Source organism: Rana temporaria, chromosome 1 (genome assembly GCF_905171775.1).
Source record: "Rana temporaria chromosome 1, aRanTem1.1, whole genome shotgun sequence".
NCBI classification, from domain to species: Eukaryota; Metazoa; Chordata; class Amphibia; order Anura; family Ranidae; genus Rana; species Rana temporaria.
The window spans coordinates 150,043,228-150,064,191 of record NC_053489.1 but is presented as its reverse complement, the minus strand read 5'-3'; the positions used below and the strand labels follow the sequence as shown (position 1 = coordinate 150,064,191).

Genomic DNA, 20,964 nt, shown 5'->3' with positions numbered 1-20,964 from the left:
TTTAGAAGATATTCAGAGTGCATGCAGCCGGTGATGTCATACCGTGCTGGACCTTCAGAGCCCATGCCGTAAACAGCATGCTCTGGAAAGACGTCATCACACCCCCAGCCACTCATGTAGCCAGAGGACGCAAACCCAGAAGGAAGACCAGGTGAAGGTGGAAGCCCTCTCAGCAGTGACAGCGTGGCGCTGGAGGGTTTCGTTTTAAGGTTGTCATAATGTGCTAGTATGCAACGCCTCAAATCGGATTGAGTCGGTTGCCTATTAGATAGACCGCCAAAAAAAAAACAGGTGTTTATTCAAAATGGAAGTAAAAGCCACAATATATCAGGCCTCTGGTTAGAAACTTTAGTTTAAATAAATAATTCTATAAACATAAAATGCTAGATAGCCATGTTTTACTACACAGGTTTATGACTAAAGCTCTCAGCATGGATAAGCTATGTTTCTGGCTTCCTTGTAAAACTGTGTACATTACTAATTAAGATTCTAAAGGTATTATTCAACAAGATTTTTTTTGCTGTGGTAGGTTTTCACAAACTTTTTTTAATGGTTAATTGGCCTTTTTTGAGATCTGTTAACATGAATAATTTCATTATGCATAGGATATTAGACCAAATCTCACAAAATACTACGCAAATCACAATTCATTTTTGTTCTCCGTTAAATTCCGATCTTTTTCGTATAGCCCACTAAAAGGCTTAGTCCTACCTCACAACTTTCTGAGAATGGAAGAAGGAACATATTGAAGCACAAAGTATAATTGACATTACAGAACAGTGACAGTCCATTTAAATGCCTTTTTTCACTGAGATACCTGAGATGCTGGACAGTGCCCTGTCTTATTCACTGGACAACCCTGCCTTGTGCCCTGACTTCTGGTGAACCTTAAACTCTTTGCTCCTCCCATGATCTTACTTTTTTAGGCAATGGTGCTTCTTATTTCCAGATTATTGTGCTCTCTCCAGCCTATAGCTCGCTTATGTCTTCCCTGCTGCTGCCCGTATTATTTCTACCACTCGTTACTGACCTTTGGCTTGGTCCCCAACTACACTTCTGCCTGTTTCCAACCTGCAACCACTTTTTACTGACCTTTGGCTTGTTTACAGACTATGCTTCTGTTTGATCGTAATGTGCTATATCTGCTACTGGACCCTTGCTTACTTACCTCCTGGTGGGGGGATCTTGAGGACCACGACCTGGTATTAACATTAACACACAGAAAAACCCATCACCATCATCAGAAGCTTTGATGAACACCGGTTAGTACTTAGACTCCACACCTCAGGTAAGCCCACGTCATCCACCAGGGTGATCGGCTTGTATACCTGACCTATCTGGTTGGTGGGAGTCCCCTTACTTATAGCTACTGGTCTCCAAACCTGATCCTTGATTGTGACAGAATAATCTGGCCCAAAACATTGGGACCACTATAGCAAATGTTGTGGTTCCTTTCAGGCAGCAAATTGCAGAGCTGCAGGAGTTTGGTGCTACATACAAAGAAAAATTTGCCAGACTGGAGAATGTGGTGAAAGAGCAGCAGGAAGTAATCCATGCTCTGCAGAAACATTTGCTGGACCTACGTTATCGAGATGATGCTAATGCACATATGACGTGCCCACCCAAGTTCAATGGAGACTGCCACCATTACAGAGGTTTCCATAACCAATGTCACATGTATTTCCAAATTCAAACCACAGCATTACCTTCTGAAAAACAGAAGGTAATGTTTGTTATCAACCTCCTACTGGGGAAGCTCTAGATTGGGCCTCCCCTTATATAGAACAAGACATTTAGCAGTCTGAATAATTTTGAGACATTTGTGACCGCGATAAATCAGGTTTTTGATGATCCCAACTGCTGCACTACTGCTAAAGAAAAGTTGTTTTGTTTGTGGCAGGGTAAAACCTCTGTTGCTGAGCACACAGCTGAAATCAGATGTTGAACCGCAGATACTACTTGGAACCCTGAAGTGCAGAAAAGTCAGTTCCGCCTAAAGCTTTCTGAACAGGTAAAAGATGATATTGCCAGAGTAGAGACTCATAATGATCTAGAGGCCTTTATTCAACTATGTATTCAAATTGATCACAGACTTACAGAAAGGAGGAATGAGAGACTGGGAACGTTTGAAAGTAATGGTCGCATGCGTTTCTCTGTTAGTCAATTTGTAAACTTGGCTTGTTTACCGACTATGTTTCTGTTTCATCCTTACCCGATAAATCAGCTACTGGACCAGACTTGCTCACCTCTTGGTGGGGAGATCCTGAAGACCACAACCTGGTACTGATACGCAACAATACCCATCTCCACCATCAGGAGCTCTGGTGGACACAGGTTAGTACTTTGACTCTGCGCCTCAGATGAGCCTGTGTCATCCGCCAGGGTGACCTGCCTGTGTACCTACCTTGCTGGTTGGTGGGAGTCCCCCTACTGCTATATCTACTGGTCTCCGAGCCTGACCCCTGATCGTGACATGGACTATATAGTTGGGTGATATGGTTTAATGCATACCTCAATTGCATGTTATAGTTTTCTTCAGTAAGACATAAAGCAGTACACATATTGCAGTAACTTGGTAACCAGTTGGTCTGCATACACTAAACAGCAGTGAGCTACTCATTGGTGGCCCTGGTCTTTTTGGGGTCATCAATTTTTGCAACATTACAATAAATAAAGACCTAAGTGTCATTTGATGCGCTGTATGGTGCAGGCAAAGAATTGTGACTAAAGAATGTGCAGCAGCAATTACATAGTGGCAGTTAATCTATACTATAGTCTTCAGTTCATGAATAATTATAGAGGCAGAACTAACCTAGAAATATGCACTTACACATAAGATTGTAATGTATCCTGGAAAGTAATGGCCTTGTGTGCTGTTGCATAATGTGAATTGCTTCATAAAATTTGATGCAATTTTACCTCTTCAGCATACTTATTTTCTGATTAAATAAAGTACAAAGTGTTTCATGTGCAGTAATTTACAATAGACATCACTTTGCATGCCAATGCATGCTTCCTTGAAATATGTTCCTACTTTTTAATTATTCCCTTGTATTTATGCTTTCTGTAAGTCATGAAAAGAAGCCGCTTCTATCTTTCTTAATTCTTGCTCAAGTATACAATATATTAAAATGAGGTTTGCAGATATGTTTAAAGTACAATAAGCCAGTTACTAAGGAACAACAAGAATAATTTATCTGTTGTGTTACCAGAATTACTAGTTGATATTACAGAGTATAAGAACATGCATTTTTTTTCTATTTTAAATGGTTGTTCTATAACACAACAAAAATGGATGTTCTATAACACAACGCAAATGGATGTTCTATAACACAATACTTGTTAAATGTGTTTGATACATGTTGACCTTGCTTCTGATGTATAACCTAGTCATAATCAATTTCTTTATTTCTACCAATTCTTTTTACACAGCATTTAAACAAACCTTGGCAATAATTTTTACCTGAGTTCACGTCACTTAATTTTGTTTGCTCCAAGACAAGACATGGTGGAGCTTGGCTCATGCAGGATATGATTTATACTTTATTTTGATGATTAAAATATATAAGTTTACTAAAGGAGTAGAAATAAATGTTTACTTTTTAAAGTGTATGTTTGCTAAGCTTAGTAAATAAAGTAAATATGTGTTCATTTTGAATACCCAAACATGTACAGTTAAATAAAAATAACTTTTGCTTGCATATAGTTGATAGGATGATTTAGGCAAACAAAGCTTCATCTTTTTTAATTAACATTCACTTTGATAACTGAACAGTCTATATTTATTCAGAAAATCAACCCTACTAAGATGGGACTCCTACAGCTTAACCACTTTAAGACTGCTCCACGCAGATATACTGCGACAGGGCGGCCCTCCTGCACAAAATCACGTACATGTATGTGATTTCCTGCACAGGGTCTGGGCCACACGTGTGACATCGGCAACCTGTTCTTACTGTGATTGGACACAGCGGGAGCCAATCAGTGGGACCCCCTGATTGTTTGGAGGAGAGGAAGAATGGCATATGTAAACAAGGCAGATCGGCGTTCTGCCAGAAATAAAAAATGGAGATGCTAGGCTGAAACATGTATCTTTGTTTTCCCCCAGTCAATGCATCCCCCCACAGTTAGTAAGCACTGCCTAGGGACACACTTAACCCTTTGATCGACCCTGATGTTAACCCATTCCCAGCCAGTGTCATTAGTATACTGACAGCACATTTTTTTTAGCACTGATCACTGCATTAGTGTCACTGGTCCCCAAAAAGTGTCAAAAGTGTCAGTTAGGTGTGCGATTTGTGGATTGCCGACATTACTAAAAAAAAACATTAAATAAAAATTCAATAAGAATATCCCATAGTTTGTAGACACTATAACTTTTGCGCAAACCAATCAATTTACACTAAATATGCAGCTGAATACATATCGACCTAAATTGATGAAGAAATTCGTGTTTTTTTATTATTATTTTTTTTTATTGTGCATATTTTAAAGCAGAATTAAAAAATATTTTTTTTTTCAAAATGGTCAGTCTTCTTTTTGTTTATAGCGCAAAAAATTAAAACCGCAGAGGTGATCAAATACCACCAAAAGAAAGCTCTATTTGTGGGGGAAAAGGACATCAATTTTAGTGTGATCAAGTGCTGCAATTGTCATTTAATGTAACACAGTGCCATATCGCAAAAAATGGCCTGGTCAGGAAGGGGGTGAAGTGGTTAAGCTGTTTTCTTTTCTGAAGGGTGTTCCTCATTATGCACCCCCCCACATTTTTTCCCTTTTTATATTATATACATTGGGTGCTGCCTTAGAATTAAAAGAATGATTTTTTTTTTTTTTGCTTCTCACACAGATAGGCATGTGAGAGTGACAGCTAAACCCATTTCTTGAGTGTCATCTTAGGACTCCAAAAGAATATATTTTTTTTGTAAAATTTTCTAAACTAAAGTAGGTGCTATACGAATGCAGTACACGAGAGGAGAGGTTTCTCAAAGGTTGCAAGTAGATACAATTGATTAAAATAATTGTGGTAAAGTTCTCTTGGTTTGTTCCAATTCCTCTACAGCAGTCCCTCCTAATAAATCAAGAGGTCATGAACAAACTATAAAAACAAAACAGGTCAATGTTGAAAAACTACGAACGATGGCACTACTCAAATCTATAAACTAAAATCCATGCCTTACCCACTTAAGCCTCGTACACACGTGCGGTTTTCTCGGCAAGAAAGCTCTGCCAGCAGTTTTCTTGCTGGTTCTTGCCGAGAAAACTGTGCGTGTGTACGAGGCTTTGTGGTTTCTCATCAAGAAAACTGCCCAGAATCTAGACAAGAAAAATAGAGAACCTGTTCTCTATTTTCTCGTTGTGATTCTCGGCAGGAAACCCGAGCGTTTGTATACTTACCTGTCGCCATGGAAACCCGTGCATGCTCGAAATGACTTTGACGCATGCGCGGTAGCTTCCAAGGCATAGGTAGGGTGTAGCAAGATGGTGGCAATGGCATCGAATGTGATGAGCGCATACTTGTCATAGTCGATGACGTCAACGCTTTCGTGCCATTCAAAAGAACAGCGGTTCTTTTTCGAATGGAGTGTGTGTACACTCGCCGGCAAGAGAATCTTGCCAAGAATCTTTTCAGGAAAAACAAAGTTTTTTTCCTGATGATATTCTGGACCATGTGTACAGGGCTTAAGGCATTAAAGTGGAGGTTCACACAAAAAGTGAACCTCTGCTTTTCGGAACCCCCCCCCCCCCTCCGGTGTCACATTTGGCACCTTTCAGGGGGTTCAGATACCTGTATAATGCATGCATTTGCACCCACTTCCGGGAATTTACTCCCACGGGAGTCACGCTGTCTTCTGGGAAACACACTGGTCTCAGGAGACAGCGGGGACCAGTGAAGACGCGCCACGCCATGCTGCTCGTGCATGCACAGTAGGGATCCAGGGAGTGAATCCTCAAAGCTTCACTTCCTGATTCCCTCACCGAGAATGTCGCGGGGGCAGCCGAGAGATGAGATTGCTCGACTTCGGCTGCCAAGATTGTGGGCGCGCTGGACATGTAAGGGTCCATTTATTAAAAGTCAGCAGCTGCAGTATTTGTAGCTGCTGGCTTTTTAATATTTTTTTTTTAGGTGGACCTCAACTTTTAAGATTATGGGGATAATTTAAAATAGGAATAGTTTTTTTTATTCTAACCTTTGTTAATTTCAGGTGCTAAAGAAAAAAGAAAAACAAAAATCACAAATATCTGAAAGCTAACTAAAAAAAAAAAAACTGGGTATCTGAAATGAAGAAAGGCTAGGAGGAAAATTATTCTTTAAGTGGTATATCAGCCACTAAACATAAAAGTATTTAAATGTATAATAAAAGGTAGCATTTGTGTTTACTAGAAAAGTATAAAAGATGAATATCGGAAACAACACAAAAAATATTGTTCAAGCAAAGTATTTAAAGTGATTGTAAACTCAATGTTTTTTTTTTAAATAACAAACAGGTTTATACTTGCCTTCTCTATGCAATGGTGCATCTTATCGTGGCACGCCTATGGGCTTGATCTCGAACAGTGCTGACTGTGTCCATAGAAACAGACAGTGCAGCTTGTCCCAGCCCCCACTCTGCCGTCACAGAATTTGACTGACATCAGGGAGAAGGGAGAGTGCTGCTACAGATGGGCACAGTGCTAGATCAAGTGGGGGCTCAGGTAAGTAAAAGGGGCCAGGGCGAGAGGCAATAGTAATACCTAAACATTTTTTACCTTAACGCAAGGAACGCATTCTGGTAGAAATATTTAGGCTTTAGAACCACTTTAAAGTGTTTACCCTAAATTTTCTAAATCATATCAATGTAGGGTCTGCTAAAAAAGATAATGGAACAAAGATAAAGTGCTTGTTTAAAAATCAATAATTTGCAGTGCATAAAAATTGATTTTATGCACTGCAAATTTATGATTTTTAAACAAACATTTTAAGGATTTATTGTGCTGCATTTCTTTTTCTTTTATAGATAATGACTTTCAGTTCTTGACTTTACAGCTCGTTCTGCACACATAGGTGCAGCTTTACTGGACATTAATCATATGTGACATATAATATTCCAAGCTGGGTGAATAGTCTGAAAATACACAGCCAGTTACTGACAACAAAGCTGATATCCAATGGATGGGGGATTTAATTATAAACTATCAGTTCACTAGGACAAGAGTATGGGGTAAAAACAGACAACATAGTGATATATATATGCATTAAGTAAGGCATACAGAGGTTGTCAATAACAGGTGCAGCTTGTTTGTTTTATATTTAATCTATTCATGCCCTGGAAATCTTGACATATGTGACCAGTGATAGATGAGGTATCTTTTTTTTGTTACATTATAGAGTGAACACATGGGAGGAAAAGAGGAAAAAAATCGCAAATTCAGACATAAACAGAAGGCACCTCCAAATGCTCCCTTGTAGAGCTACCCTGGCACCCAAAACATGTGTTGCTCTTTAATGCAATTAAAATTGAACTGCAGGAAGATATAAAAGACACAAGTGATGCAGCTATATACGGTATTTAATAAATTCATAATTCATTAAATGAGTGTTCATCTTTAATGCAACTAGTTTAAGTACTTGAATTTGCAAACCCCTTTTATGGTAGCATTCAGATTGGAACAGTAATGACAAGTACTGGGAGTCAGGGAGGTGCGCTACATGCGCATGTGTTGACAAGAAACATGCTCCTTCACTGTCCAGTCAACATGCAGGTGGAGTGAGAATACTATCAAAATACAAACTCTGCTTAATTATTAGGTCCCCTATCCTATACGCAAAAAAGCTGCATAAAAGAAAAATAAATCACAAATTGGTGAAAGATTGACTTACCTTACATACCTATTTTTCTCTCATCAAGGTTGATACCATGGGTCTTCTGGTAAGATCCTAGGTAAGCTGGGAATACAAAATCCCCAGATCATTTAGCTTTCCCAGGATCTTGCTGAAAGGTCTATAATATCACACTCGCCTAGGTGCTACATGCAAAAGCAGAGTTGTAAAGTAAGTATATTTTTTCCTAATATGTGATCTTTGTTCCCCTGTTTTTAATGCAGCATTTTTGCATAGAGAGGTTAAATGATTAAGAAGATCTTGTAATTTGATATTTTATCTGTCAAGTGTCATCTATTTGTTTATACTGTCTAAATCTCAGGACTAGATGAATGGAAATACAAATCATTTACAGGTAATACATTATATGAATTTTATCTATGTATTTAGGCTGCCTCTCACATTGAAAACAGTAAATAAGACAGGAATAGGTGGCACTAAAGCCAGTGACCATGAGAATTGGAGATCGAGGTACCTGATATACTAAGGGCTTTATTTACTAAAGCTGGAGAGTACAAAATCAGATGTTTTCTGCAGAGAAACCAATCAGCTTCCACGTTTTATTGCCAATGCTTAATTGAACAATCTGAAGTTAGAAGTTGACTGGCTATAATGCACAGCTGCACCAGATTCTGAGTGCTCCAGTTTTAGTAACTCTACCCCTAAGTGTCACTTTGGAAATTCATTTGATCGTACAGTGGAATCTGCTAAGTGCAAACATACAAGGAAAATGTTAGATGAAAAAACTTTGAAAAGTTTGCTAATGCATTATTAAAGTCTATTTTCAGATAAGCGAATCTTTGTAAAATATCATGTGGTACATTACCTAGGACTCATACTGTGACATCCTACTGTGTAAGGAAAATATTTTGTTCATTGTGTTGCTATTAATTAATGTATGGAAATGAAAGATAGAATCTTTGGTGAGAGATCTACATTAAATCCAAGCTGGATTCTAGAGCATAGGTTAATTTAATACAACTTTTCAATATTATTTCGCTTCCTACTACTAAGAAAATGTAAACCATTTCCACAGGGTTGTTGTGATTTGGCAGTGCTAAGCTGACTCCAAAAAAATGTCCATGAATATAAGTAATGCTGACAAATAAGAAAATTAAATGTTTCTTCGAAAAAAACAAAACAAAACAAATGTAAAACGGCAGCTTTTACAGAGAATTGAAATTGTGAACACAACGGCACATTAAACAAAAGAGAATTAAATTCTGTTGACATTTTTGAAGCTTTAGTGATCCCAGTCAACTCTTTAGTCCCTAGTTATACATGGCTGCATGAAGATTTTATATACTATAATTCTTTATAGCTTATAGAGAATAGAATTGTGTGCTCTGCCCCTTAATCCATACCATGGGTAAATAGTCCAATGATCACTGAAAAGAAGGTAGGCTAGCAGTAAGTCTTAAATGCTCACTTATTCTAGGAAGGGTATAAAGCAAAGGAATACTTTTCTTCACTCCTTTCCTAAGAATGCTTATTCCCCAATGGTTTAAGATTCATGGCAGGTCAACCATGAAGCTGATTCTCTTTGCTAGTTTTGTGGTCCCTTCATCATCTTGTACAATGCAGGACAAGCAAGAAGAGCATTGGCTGTTGGGGTAGCAAGGAATAAGGTAAGTATTCCTTTATTTTACACACTACTTAGATTAGGCAGACATTTAACCCTCACTCCCTTAGTAAACAGGGATGGAATGTGCACCCCAAAGTTTGTTTAAAATGGCCAAATGGAATTAAACCATATGGTCTACCTGGATTGCAGTGGTTTTAAAAACACATGGAGTTTCTACCAGACCAATACCAGGTGATGTATTAGGAATGACTCCAACAGCTACGATTTGTGATCAAACCTGTTACTTGGGGGCTATATTCAACCAAAATGTTCTAATACTGTAATGCCGCGTACACACGATCGGTCAATCCGATGAGAACGGACCGATGGACCGTTTTCATCGGTTAACCGATGAAGCTGACTGATGGTCCGTCACGCCTACACACCATCGGTTAAAAAAACGATTGTGTCAGAACGCAATGACGTAAACCACAACAACGTGCTGAAAAAAATGAAGTTCAATGCTTCCAAGCATGCGTCGACTTGATTCTGAGCATGCATGGATTTTTAACCGATGGTTGTGCCTACTAACGATCGGTTAGGAATCCATCGGTTAAATTTAAAACAAGTTTGCTTTTTTTTAACCGATGGTTAAATAACCAATGGCGCCCACACAAGATAACACAAGGAAGGGTTAGACCGCCTGTCCGATTTTTACTATTGGGGAGATTTCCCAATACTTTCTGTCCTGGTGACAATGTTTTAAGGAAAGACTAGTATCCTGTAAGCTTTTTGTTGCAGTCTCATCTATTAGTCTATTCTTTAACTCTGTCTAGAGGTACATTTTTAGCTATGTCATCAGCATATCAAAGATTGTTATGTTTCCTTCACCAATCTTGAAACTTCTATCATCTTTTTCTATCCCTGCTTCTCTCATTATACATTCAGCATACAATGGTAAAAAAGTATTGTGAGAGTATGCAGCCTTGTCTAGCTCTTTTTCTGATCTTGAAACAATCTGTGTTTCCATTTTCTGCCGTGACTGTGGATTTTTGATCAGTGTAGAGGTCATTTTTAGGAACAATGACATATCTAGGTACACCTATTTTCCTTAGGACTTGCCATAATTTTACATGTCTGATACCATCAAGGCTTTGCTGTAATCAATAGAGCATATATTTACTTCTTTCTTGATTTCCATGGCTTTTTAAATTATCTGGGGTGAATCTACAATAATATATCTAGTTCTTCTGTCTTTTCTAAATCCAGTTTCTACATCTTATGATTTTCTTTCAATGTAAGGTTGTAGTCTGTATTGAATAATGTTGGGAATAAAAGTAATTTTCTTTCCATTATTTACACAGTCTGTCAGGTCTCCATTCTTTGAAAATAAACTGATCTCTTGCAATCTCTTGACCATTGAGTAGTTTTCCAGACATAGACATAGGTTTGTTAGCTCTTTCATTGACACTATTTCAGTTGCTTTTAGTAATTATGATGCAATGTGGATTGCATGTGGCCTTCCTTTTTAGCAGCAATCTCAGTGCTAGTCTGACCTCATCTTTTACTAGAAGATAGCTGGTTTCAGAATAAGTATCTTGATGTCTTTGCTATAAAGGTCTTCTGTGTATTCCTTCAATTCTTGCTTGATTTTAGTTTTATTGGTGCTGATTTCTCCATAAACATATTTGAGCATACATACTGGAATATGGCATTTTATTTTGATGGATAGATCATCTAGAAAGCAACCCTTTTTGCCACATTTGCTCCCATCTTCAATCTCTCAATATTCAATTATTTTACAAAATTATTATAATTTTTGATTTTAGCTTCTCTTCTTGTTTGTGTAATTTTCAACGTATCTTCTGTCATCCACATCAGTTTCTTGGCCTTTTTTTTGTTATTATTCAAATTCTCTGATATATCCTTGATGATTTCTTTGAATTCCATTCAAATTTATCTTGCTCCCCATCTAATAAAGACGATACCTTTGTTTTTTTACACATAACGTATTGCTAGCATTGCTATTTTTTGGATCTGTGGCCTTCAACAAGCTTCTTGCACTATGGTATGAGCAATAGTATAATATCTAAAATGTAGATGACCATCAGGGTTCTATTTGCAGGAAACATCTACAGAACTTTGTGAGTAATACAATCAATAAAATATGGAGCAGAAACAGTAAAATAAGAATTCTACAAATGTCTGACAACTAGAGGGTGCAATAATAATATTTTTTACTTTTAAAACACAACATAGCTTTCCTTTAGAGCAGATAAAACCCCACAGCATATCGTTTCAGGAGACTTAAGTAGTGGAGTGAGCAATTACAACATGACAGGCAACTGTCAAAAAAGTTAAAGTAAAATGTTTCTATAATGGTCACTTGAGTGATACCTCTGGTTCGTCACCACTGCTTGCAATAGCTGGGGGGGGGGGGGTGCAGCTACATTAGAAGGCCTTTATGCTGATGTCATAAGGAAATTCCTAATTGGTGGAGCTCTAGACTAACAGTGCTGCTCCCTCTCAGGGTCACTGTTGGTCATACAGAGGATGTGCACTGGCTGGGCAGGATTACATGGGAATACTGTGCACTACTGTGTCAGTATGTAATAATCCTACAATGATGATAACACCACCTCTAGGTCGGCTCTCCTGTCCTGACAACTGTGGAGTGTGGATGTGCAGAGGATCAGATCTGACCTTATGCTGATCAGCACTGTCCGATGAAGACTGTGAGGACCCAGGCATGTGAAGTAGAGGCTTTTGAACAATTCAGTTTTGGAATCTCTTTTTATGAGGTTAATGAGAAAAAGAAGACGCTCTTTAGTTGTATCTAATCTCTGTGTGGAGAGGATGGAAAATAGTGATCTGGCTGGAAGGGGAAAAAGAAGTCTATCTCTGAAGCACATTTTGACCTTCTAGTTGTAAGAGGTCAACTGATTCTCGTGAGTGATTCTTTTTTAAAGTGACACCAGCACTGGAGCACAAGAGTGGAATTTCCTGCACTAGTTTTGCACAAATGCACACTCAGTTTGTGAAGAATGGAATCTACACATATATGTGGTTAATTTACTTTTTATATTTAATTTATTTTATGCACTGTGATTTGGACCTACAGTTTACATGAATTTTGATTTATTATGTAAGATACATACGATAAGATACTGTAATTGATTGGTTGCCCAGATGCAGTGAGGTACTGTATTGAACTATTTTGCACAGGCATACTGTATTTATTAATTTATTAAAACTGTCTTAGTTCTTTAGTTTATTTATAGCACTTAGCATCCTTTTTTAAATGTGTCACTTATGCATCAGCAATGCTCACATATGTTTCATTATCATTCTATTGAAAGTAAACTCAAGTACACATTTAAAATAAATACATACATGAGAGCTGTTTTATAAGTCAGCCTTCAGCCTTAACTGTCAGTAGGACAAAGCTATATTTGACTTATCTTAAGCATGCAGCTCTCCTGCCTCCAACTTTGATTGGTCAGTGAGGGACCAGCAGTGATATAATGAACTCATCCATCTCATTGCTTTGCTCTCTTTTCCCATATGCATGTTCTTTGGAGGTACATGTTAATGCAGCACACTCAATTGGCTCATAATCTGCCCCATCCCCCCCAACTTTGACAGTTGCTGTACAGAGTATTACAAGAGGCTGAACATATTTTCTTAAAATTGCTGCATTAAAATAAATGTAATAATTTTTTTACAGTACGTGCATTCACAGTTTAACAAAAAAAAAAACTAGCCTAGAAGTCATCTTTAAAGCAACCTTTCTGATCAGAAAAGTCTTCCATTTATGAAAGAAGTCTGTTCTGTCCCATGAGACCTGATATTTCATTCCCCCTTTCACACGAGATAGAGAGGGTGAAGCCAAGATTGCCAGTCACAACCCATCACATCAGAGATACCGCCGCCCTTTCTATGTCACGTCACTGCTAACAGCATGGCATCTGACATACATGAATGACCAGTGGGAGTAATTTGGATGGCTGAGCACTTACATTGGGGCAAGGTCTATAAGGCTGTCGGTTCTGGTGGCTGCCAGCTCCCAGGTCCAGTGATCAGGTTCTGTAAAGGCAGACATAGGGGTGTGGTGCTCCAGATGTAAGGCTCAAGATGGCACCAGCTTCCTGAATAGCAGGTTGGTGCCTTAATAGTCAGGAGGACATGGGGGAACACAGAGAAGGGACTGTTAAGAAGTAAGCAGGGCCAAGCCCTTGGTGACAATGTCAGCATTGGGAGTGGAGTCAGGTCTCTGGATTTAAAAGGGGTTGGGGGTCTAATCATTCTTTTATTCTCCAGTTGCTACAAGGATTTTCCACCTGCACACTCTGATATTTTGTTTGTTTCTTTACAGGGCTGTCTCATCTGGATATAAGGGTCTTTCGGTGAATCAGGGCACCTCACAAAGCAGGTCTGACACCCTATCAAGGATGCAAGTAGGATCAAGCTCTTACCATGTTGGAATTCTCTTTTGGAAAGCAGAAAATGGGGCAGGGAGGCGGAGACAGTGCAGGCACTGCACAGTGGGCTTTACACTAAAAATCACATTCTGAACCTTAAACACAGAGATGTGCTCTCAGTGGGGCAGGAATTGTCCAAAGGGGAATGACAATGCTACATCGGGCGACATCTTGCGCATGCACGGTGGTGGGGTGCATGCGGCGTCATGAAATCACATCCCGGTGCCATTTTGGATGTCAGGCAGGCTGAATGCAGGCCGTGGGGGTGAAATTTACCTTCTATGCCTGGGCGCTAACGTCTCAATATGCTACCATGAGATATGAGGCCATATGTGAGTATTGTTTACAAAGTATTCATTTTCATACACAGGAATTTAGATGATGACACCCGGTAATGTTCTCTGTGGCCCTTTTAATTTTTCATCTTTCATAAGGCATCCCACTTTTAGTTCTACTGACATCCAAGCCGCCCCAGGGAGTGTTTTTGTTTTGAGACCCCTGTGCATGCCCCCACAAATTGTCATACTACATTCAGCCATTCTGATGTGAGCATACAAACTATAAACCTAGTTTGTTATATGTGATTTATTCATATAATGTATTCTGAAGAAATCAATGTTTCCCTTTTTTTTGGTTTTATAATCATACCCCACAACATATGGTCTTGGTGAAGCTTCACTATATTCAAAATGTAGTTACAACAAAAAGGAATTCTGCGCTCATAAAGGTTTACCATTCTAATTCCACATAATGTTTGTGAGGAATAACATTCAGTAGATCTCAGTTTGTTCGGAAGAACCAGTTCTTTATGTAGAAAAGATAAACAAATGTATACAGCACAACGCAAAAAAATGTTCCCAGTGCCTGCATGAAAACACACACAATCTTTCAGGGCTTCAAGGGTTAAAATTTTGCAATTTTGTTTCCAGCTGCATTCATAGAAAACAACCGTGCTGATTGTAATTGGAGTACATTACCCAGGACGTCACTATGGCGTTTGATGTCACTTCCTAGTTAATATCTGGCATCTGGGCTCCTGTACACTCTCCTGTATGTGTCCAAACGTGCTCCAGCCTCAGTGTTTGCAGCTGCTAGGAGCGCAGCACAGAGATGACAGCCATGGAGAGACAATCTTCCTGTTGGAACGTGCTGACAAGCAGGCAGAGAAAAGTTCAGCCGAATGTTAGGCGCCCTCAGACTGTGACAAAGCCCTGGATAGGGCGAAACGCGTAGTCTGGGACTGTTTTAAAACCCCTCTTTTATTTTGGAAGACCTAAGTCAGTAATATCAAAAAAAGATTTTCATTTATAATCGCCATTTACAACTTAAATTTTTTTCCCTCAATGCAATTTGCACTTTGTCCACTGGAGGGCGCCTAACATTCGGCTGAACTTTTCTCTGCCTGCTTGTCAGCACGTTCCAACAGGAAGATTGTCTCTCCATGGCTGTCATCTCTGTGCTGCGCTCCTAGCAGCTGCAAACACTGAGGCTGGAGCACGTTTGGACACATACAGGAGAGTGTACAGGAGCCCAGATGCCAGATATTAACTAGGAAGTGACATCAAACGCCATAGTGACGTCCTGGGTAATGTACTCCAATTACAATCAGCACGGTTGTTTTCTATGAATGCAGCTGGAAACAAAATTGCAAAATTTTAACCCTTGAAGCCCTGAAAGATTGTGTGTGTTTTCATGCAGGCACTGGGAACATTTTTTTGCGTTGTGCTGTATACATTTGTTTATCTTTTCTACATAAAGAACTGGTTCTTCCGAACAAACTGAGATCTACTGAATGTTATTCCTCACAAACATTATGTGGAATTAGAATGGTAAACCTTTATGAGCGCAGAATTCCTTTTTGTTGTAACTGTATTTTGGTGGTGCTTCTAGGTACCTGGATTTCTGCAGCACGGATCGTTTACAGCCCATACGAGGGTCTTAAATATTATATTGGACTATAGTGTTAACCCATAGAGCGCCAGTGAATCTTTTTTGTATCAATATATTCAAAATGTGTTGACCACTGGATTTGGACCTGCACACCTTACAGTAAATACCTTTCTATGTGATATACTGGTGTTAATACTTTATAGGTGTCCTTATTCCTATAGGGGGTGATCTGTTTGGCCAGGTTTTTATATACAGTATAACTTACTGGGAACGTTGATTTTATTGTTTTATACTCTTTGAACAATTTTTGTAATACAAATGTAATTTTATTTATGTTTTTTTTTGCCTCATGTATGTGCCAATTAAAGTCCAAAATTTATGTTAGGGTTTATCCTCACATATGTTTGTTTCACATATACTTCTGGATGTGGCACAATGTAAGTCCTATATTTATTTACTTTAACACAGACAGCTGCATTGACCGAACTGCAGGATGGAGCCTGGACATTTTTGGGGAGTTGAGAAATTTTAGATTCCATCAAAATATGTAAAGTAGTATAAGCAATGAACATTGTATAAATATTTTGATGACAGAATAGTTCAACAATTATTGCTTCATAAATTATTTTCTTTATGTTTTTGGTATTTAATTTCTTATTATTTCAATAAAACTAATATAACAAGCAAAAATGTCTATCCATTTATATATAAAATGATCAAACTATGGATCCGTAACTATTTTTAAAACACAATACAAAAACGTGTTAGTACTTACTGTGATGTACCAGTCTGTGTTTACTGTGGTCAAAATCAATTGCATAACCAGAGAGCTTATAAAAACCTTATGAACAATCTTCTACATCTAAAACCTTGCATGCACAGCTCCAATTTTAGCTGATTTCAGTTGAATCATTTGACATTTGGATTGTGTGTAACTCTGTGGGCACTACCCTGCTCAACAAAAGTAAATTTTTTCAGTAACTTTTGTTGAAGTTGCCGGGTGGAAAATTGTGGGTTGAACAATGATTGCATCCAAGCAGATGCAGTTACTGCCTGGATATTCTGACAGCCATGGGTGCCGTTTGTTAGAATACAGCAGCCAGCAAGGGACATTTCTGCTGTTTAGCATGGATGGCAGAATCTATTGGATCTTTCTCTTTTAATGAGAGAAATCTACACATGTATGGCTAGCTTAAGAAACATGTTTGGCAATTTGCTTCCTATAGCTACTTTTCCAATCATTTGTTCATTCATGACTTACCCATTTACTAGCATTTTTATATATGAATCCCATTGTGACCTGTTATTGATAAAACTTAGACATGAGATCATCCATGTTCTAACTGTCTGATACCGATTGGGTCAGAGAACAAACGCAACTCCCCGTTGATCTCAGGATCTTCTCAAATTGATATTGCTGGGTGAATACTATTATTTCCTTGAGATAAGCTCAGCACTAGGGATGTTTTCAACAATGGGGTGATTTTCTAAAACTGGAGAGTGTAAAATCTGGTGCAGCTGTGCATGGTAGCCAATCAGCTACTAACTTGTTGTTAAATTACGCTTTAACAAAAGGAAATCTGGAAGCAAAGCTGCATCAGATTTTGTACTCTCAAGTTTTAGTAAATCAACCCCAATGTCTCTTTAAAAAGCCTCTTGTACTGGCCATCAACTGGTCAGCTAAACACCAATCAGAATAATTGCTTTTGTATATAACATGATTTTTCTACAAAACCCCCCTTTCACGGTCAGATCTTCTTGTGTCTATTTTTCATTTACATCTGTGATCAAACAGTTTTGCAAAACATTTTTTTTAAGCTCTAGAACGTGATCATACAGCTGTGTTTTGTTTTTCAGAAAAACAAGTATACCAATAACAAGAAACCATTTAGTCACTATATTAATATGTTAAAAATGATTTGCTCACCATACAGTCGTATTCAGTTTTGAGTCCTTGTGGCCAAACGTAAAGCTCCAGGATCCATTAGGTATGCTCCCGTACAATACTCTCTCTAAAAGGTAAGTGAATATTAACAGGTAACAAACAACGTAATTCTGTTTTTTGATATTTTGCAATGAGTTCCTATTGAGGGGAAAAGCCATTTAATGGTAGAACAATACCCAGTAATGAACATTCCCATGACCTAAAGAGAAGGTTCCTGGGCAGAGCAGTTCCCTTTTGTTGTCATTACTTTTCAGGTTGAACAGCTTTTTGTTACTCTTTGTTAGAAGTAGAAAAACACTTAAATGTGTCAGTCCACCATGATCCGACAATACAGTTTTGTGTAGATGCTGGTGAGTTGTTTGACTCACTATCTTACCAGCACTCCTTTGGCAAACAGTATTTCAATTCTTAGAGTTACCAAGCATCATACACATGGCACATGTGTCTTGTTCTCCTATGATAATTGATTGATTTTATACAATTAATTAATATCAATATTTTTATCATGAGGATTACAAACTCTCTGCAGTGGAAGATTTAGTCTACCTATGGTAACAGAAACAGAGCAGGCTGTAAGATTTTGTATACAGTCTACCGACATTCAACCTAATCTCAAATAGCTAATTTAAAGTTTTGATATTAATAATTTAAACACTATAAACACTATTATGCTTATCTAGAAGTTATGCTGCCAGGTGTTGCCTTTTAGTAGAATATTACGCCATATCTGTGAGCATTTTTCTTTTAAATAGTGAGCATTGCCTTTTTAAAATATTTATTTAAAATATTTATTTCTGTTATTGGTATAGTTGCTTATTTTACTAATAAACCATTTTAGACCTAAAACCTTCATTTTGTTTTTATAAATTTCCCATTTAAAAAAAGTACATTTTCAAAAATTAACACTGATAAAATGACACTTACCAAATTGATTGTTATGACACTTCTGAAGAGAGGAGGGTTGAATCTGGGCTTTTTATTGCTTTAAAGTGCTCATTATCGTTTTTTAATAAATATTATAAAAATCTAAATATAAAAAAATAATCACACTGTTGTTGTGGTTGATTTTCTCAGTATAGTTTTTTGTGGTTTTGGTGCAGTTGGCGGTGGCTGACTTCCTGGTTTTGAAGGCAGATGGCAGACACCACTGGTAATTCCTAATCCACCATTTTCCATAGGATACAATGGTTTTGATGGCAAAGGACAATGGTGAGGAAGTTTTGCTGCTAAGGGGATGGACTCCTCATGAAGATGTACCTCTTTATTTTTCATTTCAGATCGAACATCACAGTCTGGACAGTAGCCATGATAAAGAACATTTTCACTAAAGCGTACTCGTTCTCTCGTCGTAGCCTGAGAACAACGGTCCTTTTCTGGTCTGTGTGTCAATGGCTGTCCTGTCATTTTATCCACTTTGATATTATGAATTGCACATACATCACCATTAGGAAGTGTGACAGGTCCCCCAGGAATTCCACCATTTCTAAGTAATCCTCCATTTTTCTTTATAGTGTTGGTGGAGTTGATTAATCTTTGAGTTTCTTCAATTTTCACTGGAGTTAACCGTGGAGGCGGTGGTGGTGGATTGGGCTTCCTAAGTACTGTCAGGACAGCTGAAGGATGTGCAGGTGGATTTATTAAAGGTGCATTGGCTCGAACTTTAACCTTGTCTATGCTAGAAGCTGTTGTGCTACTTGAGCTGCTGTTCAACGTGTCTGTTTTGGAGCTGTCTGTCATCTCATCCTCCAGCTGCAGATCTGAAGTTAAATTGTCAATCTGGTCAACCACCTGTGGAACATGCAAAATACATGCAATTAGCTTTTAAAACATTAACAAAACAGCTAAAATTTGTGTCAGGGTGAGAGATTTTGTAAAAAACACAAAATTATCCTTATTCTATCACCAGTGCTCAGATGATTGTGACAGTTTAATGAATGAAAGAAATAGATCAGAGAGAGAGATGTTTACAGATATGTTATCACAACATTTCAGTACTTTTTGCAGTATGTATGTATGTATGTAAACCATGCAGTTTTCTGTTTTTTTCTGTTTCCCATCTATGAATGTATTTACAAAATGAAATAATATTAAATGGGGAAAACATCATGTTGTGCTTTTTCTCTACAAATGAGTATATTTTGACCATGTCTGTGTTTTTTAAAGATGGCACTCTGTGTTCTTCTTGTTGCTCCGGGACTCAGGTCAAAGCAACATGTTATTGAAAAACACCATTTTATACTAACATTCCTGTTACTTGCATGTCCCTTCATTGACATACCTAGTACTTTCAAGAATGAGAACGTATGTAACAATCACCCCTTTCTCTCACAACACAGGGACCACAGGGACACAGGGACCAAAACATGTCACACAGGTAAATATAAATTGGTTGTTTAACTTTGCATGGTAATTTTCACTTTACAAATTAAATTTTTCCTTAGCTTAGTGAATGAGGCAAAGCTCTATTTATTTCGATCATCGAGTCATGTGAAAGTGACAATACAGTTTTTTTGTCATCCTTGCACATGATTGGCTCTTGTTTACAAAGTAAAATTTTGTCACATTCACTAAGCTAAAGAAAAATAAAAACGTAAATCAACCTCAAACAGTTCATAGCCCATTTAAATTTCAATCAAATAGCCTTGATTGTTTTATAGAGCCTTTTCGCTGTGCTCTGGTTAGTGAAAAGGGAGGCAGTGGAGCAGACATTAGTAAATTTTTACAGCCAGTGTTGGAGGATGGCAATTAAAACTGTTGTGAACAGGGGAACCTAATGCGCAAAACCACACTAACTAGGGCACTAAGAACTAAAAATAGATAATTAATTGGAGACTAAGCAGAAGCCACAACTAGATAGTGCTCACACACTGATAATATGTTAAAAAGAGGGGGTGTAATGGCGCCTGCTAATATACAAATAAAATAGTAATCATGAATGACACGTATAACAAAAGTAACTAGCAATTCCTGTGGGTCAGAAAATTGTGTTTCACTCCAAGTATAATACTACCTGCCAAACATCAACTGGATAATGTGGAGGGTGACGAGAGTGATTTTATGTGAAAAATACCATAGGTGGTATAAATACCACCCAGAGAACAATGCTAATGCACTAAGTAAATAAATTAAAATGTGAAATAATAAATAGTATATCAAATATACTATATGTGTGAAAAAATAGGTCCACTGCAACTTTCAATAATTGATGATAAAGATAAGTACG

The 20,964-nt window shown here is 37.9% G+C and overlaps 1 protein-coding gene across 2 annotated transcripts in view; it reads right to left on the bottom strand.

The window, feature by feature from the left end:
- PRR16 (proline rich 16) overlaps positions 1-20,964 on the bottom strand; it is a 447,233-nt gene that overhangs the window by 91,758 nt on the left and 334,511 nt on the right. The window contains exons 2-3 of one of the 2 annotated variants that reach the window (XM_040344076.1): positions 18,666-19,529; positions 17,724-17,808 (exon numbers count right to left, since the gene is read on the bottom strand). In XM_040344076.1, the coding sequence (XP_040200010.1) occupies positions 18,786-19,529 (744 nt within the window). In that variant the 3' untranslated portion in view covers positions 17,724-17,808; positions 18,666-18,785. The remainder of the gene's footprint in view (positions 1-17,723; positions 17,809-18,665; positions 19,530-20,964) is intronic. The other variant, XM_040344085.1, reaches the window with a different exon arrangement.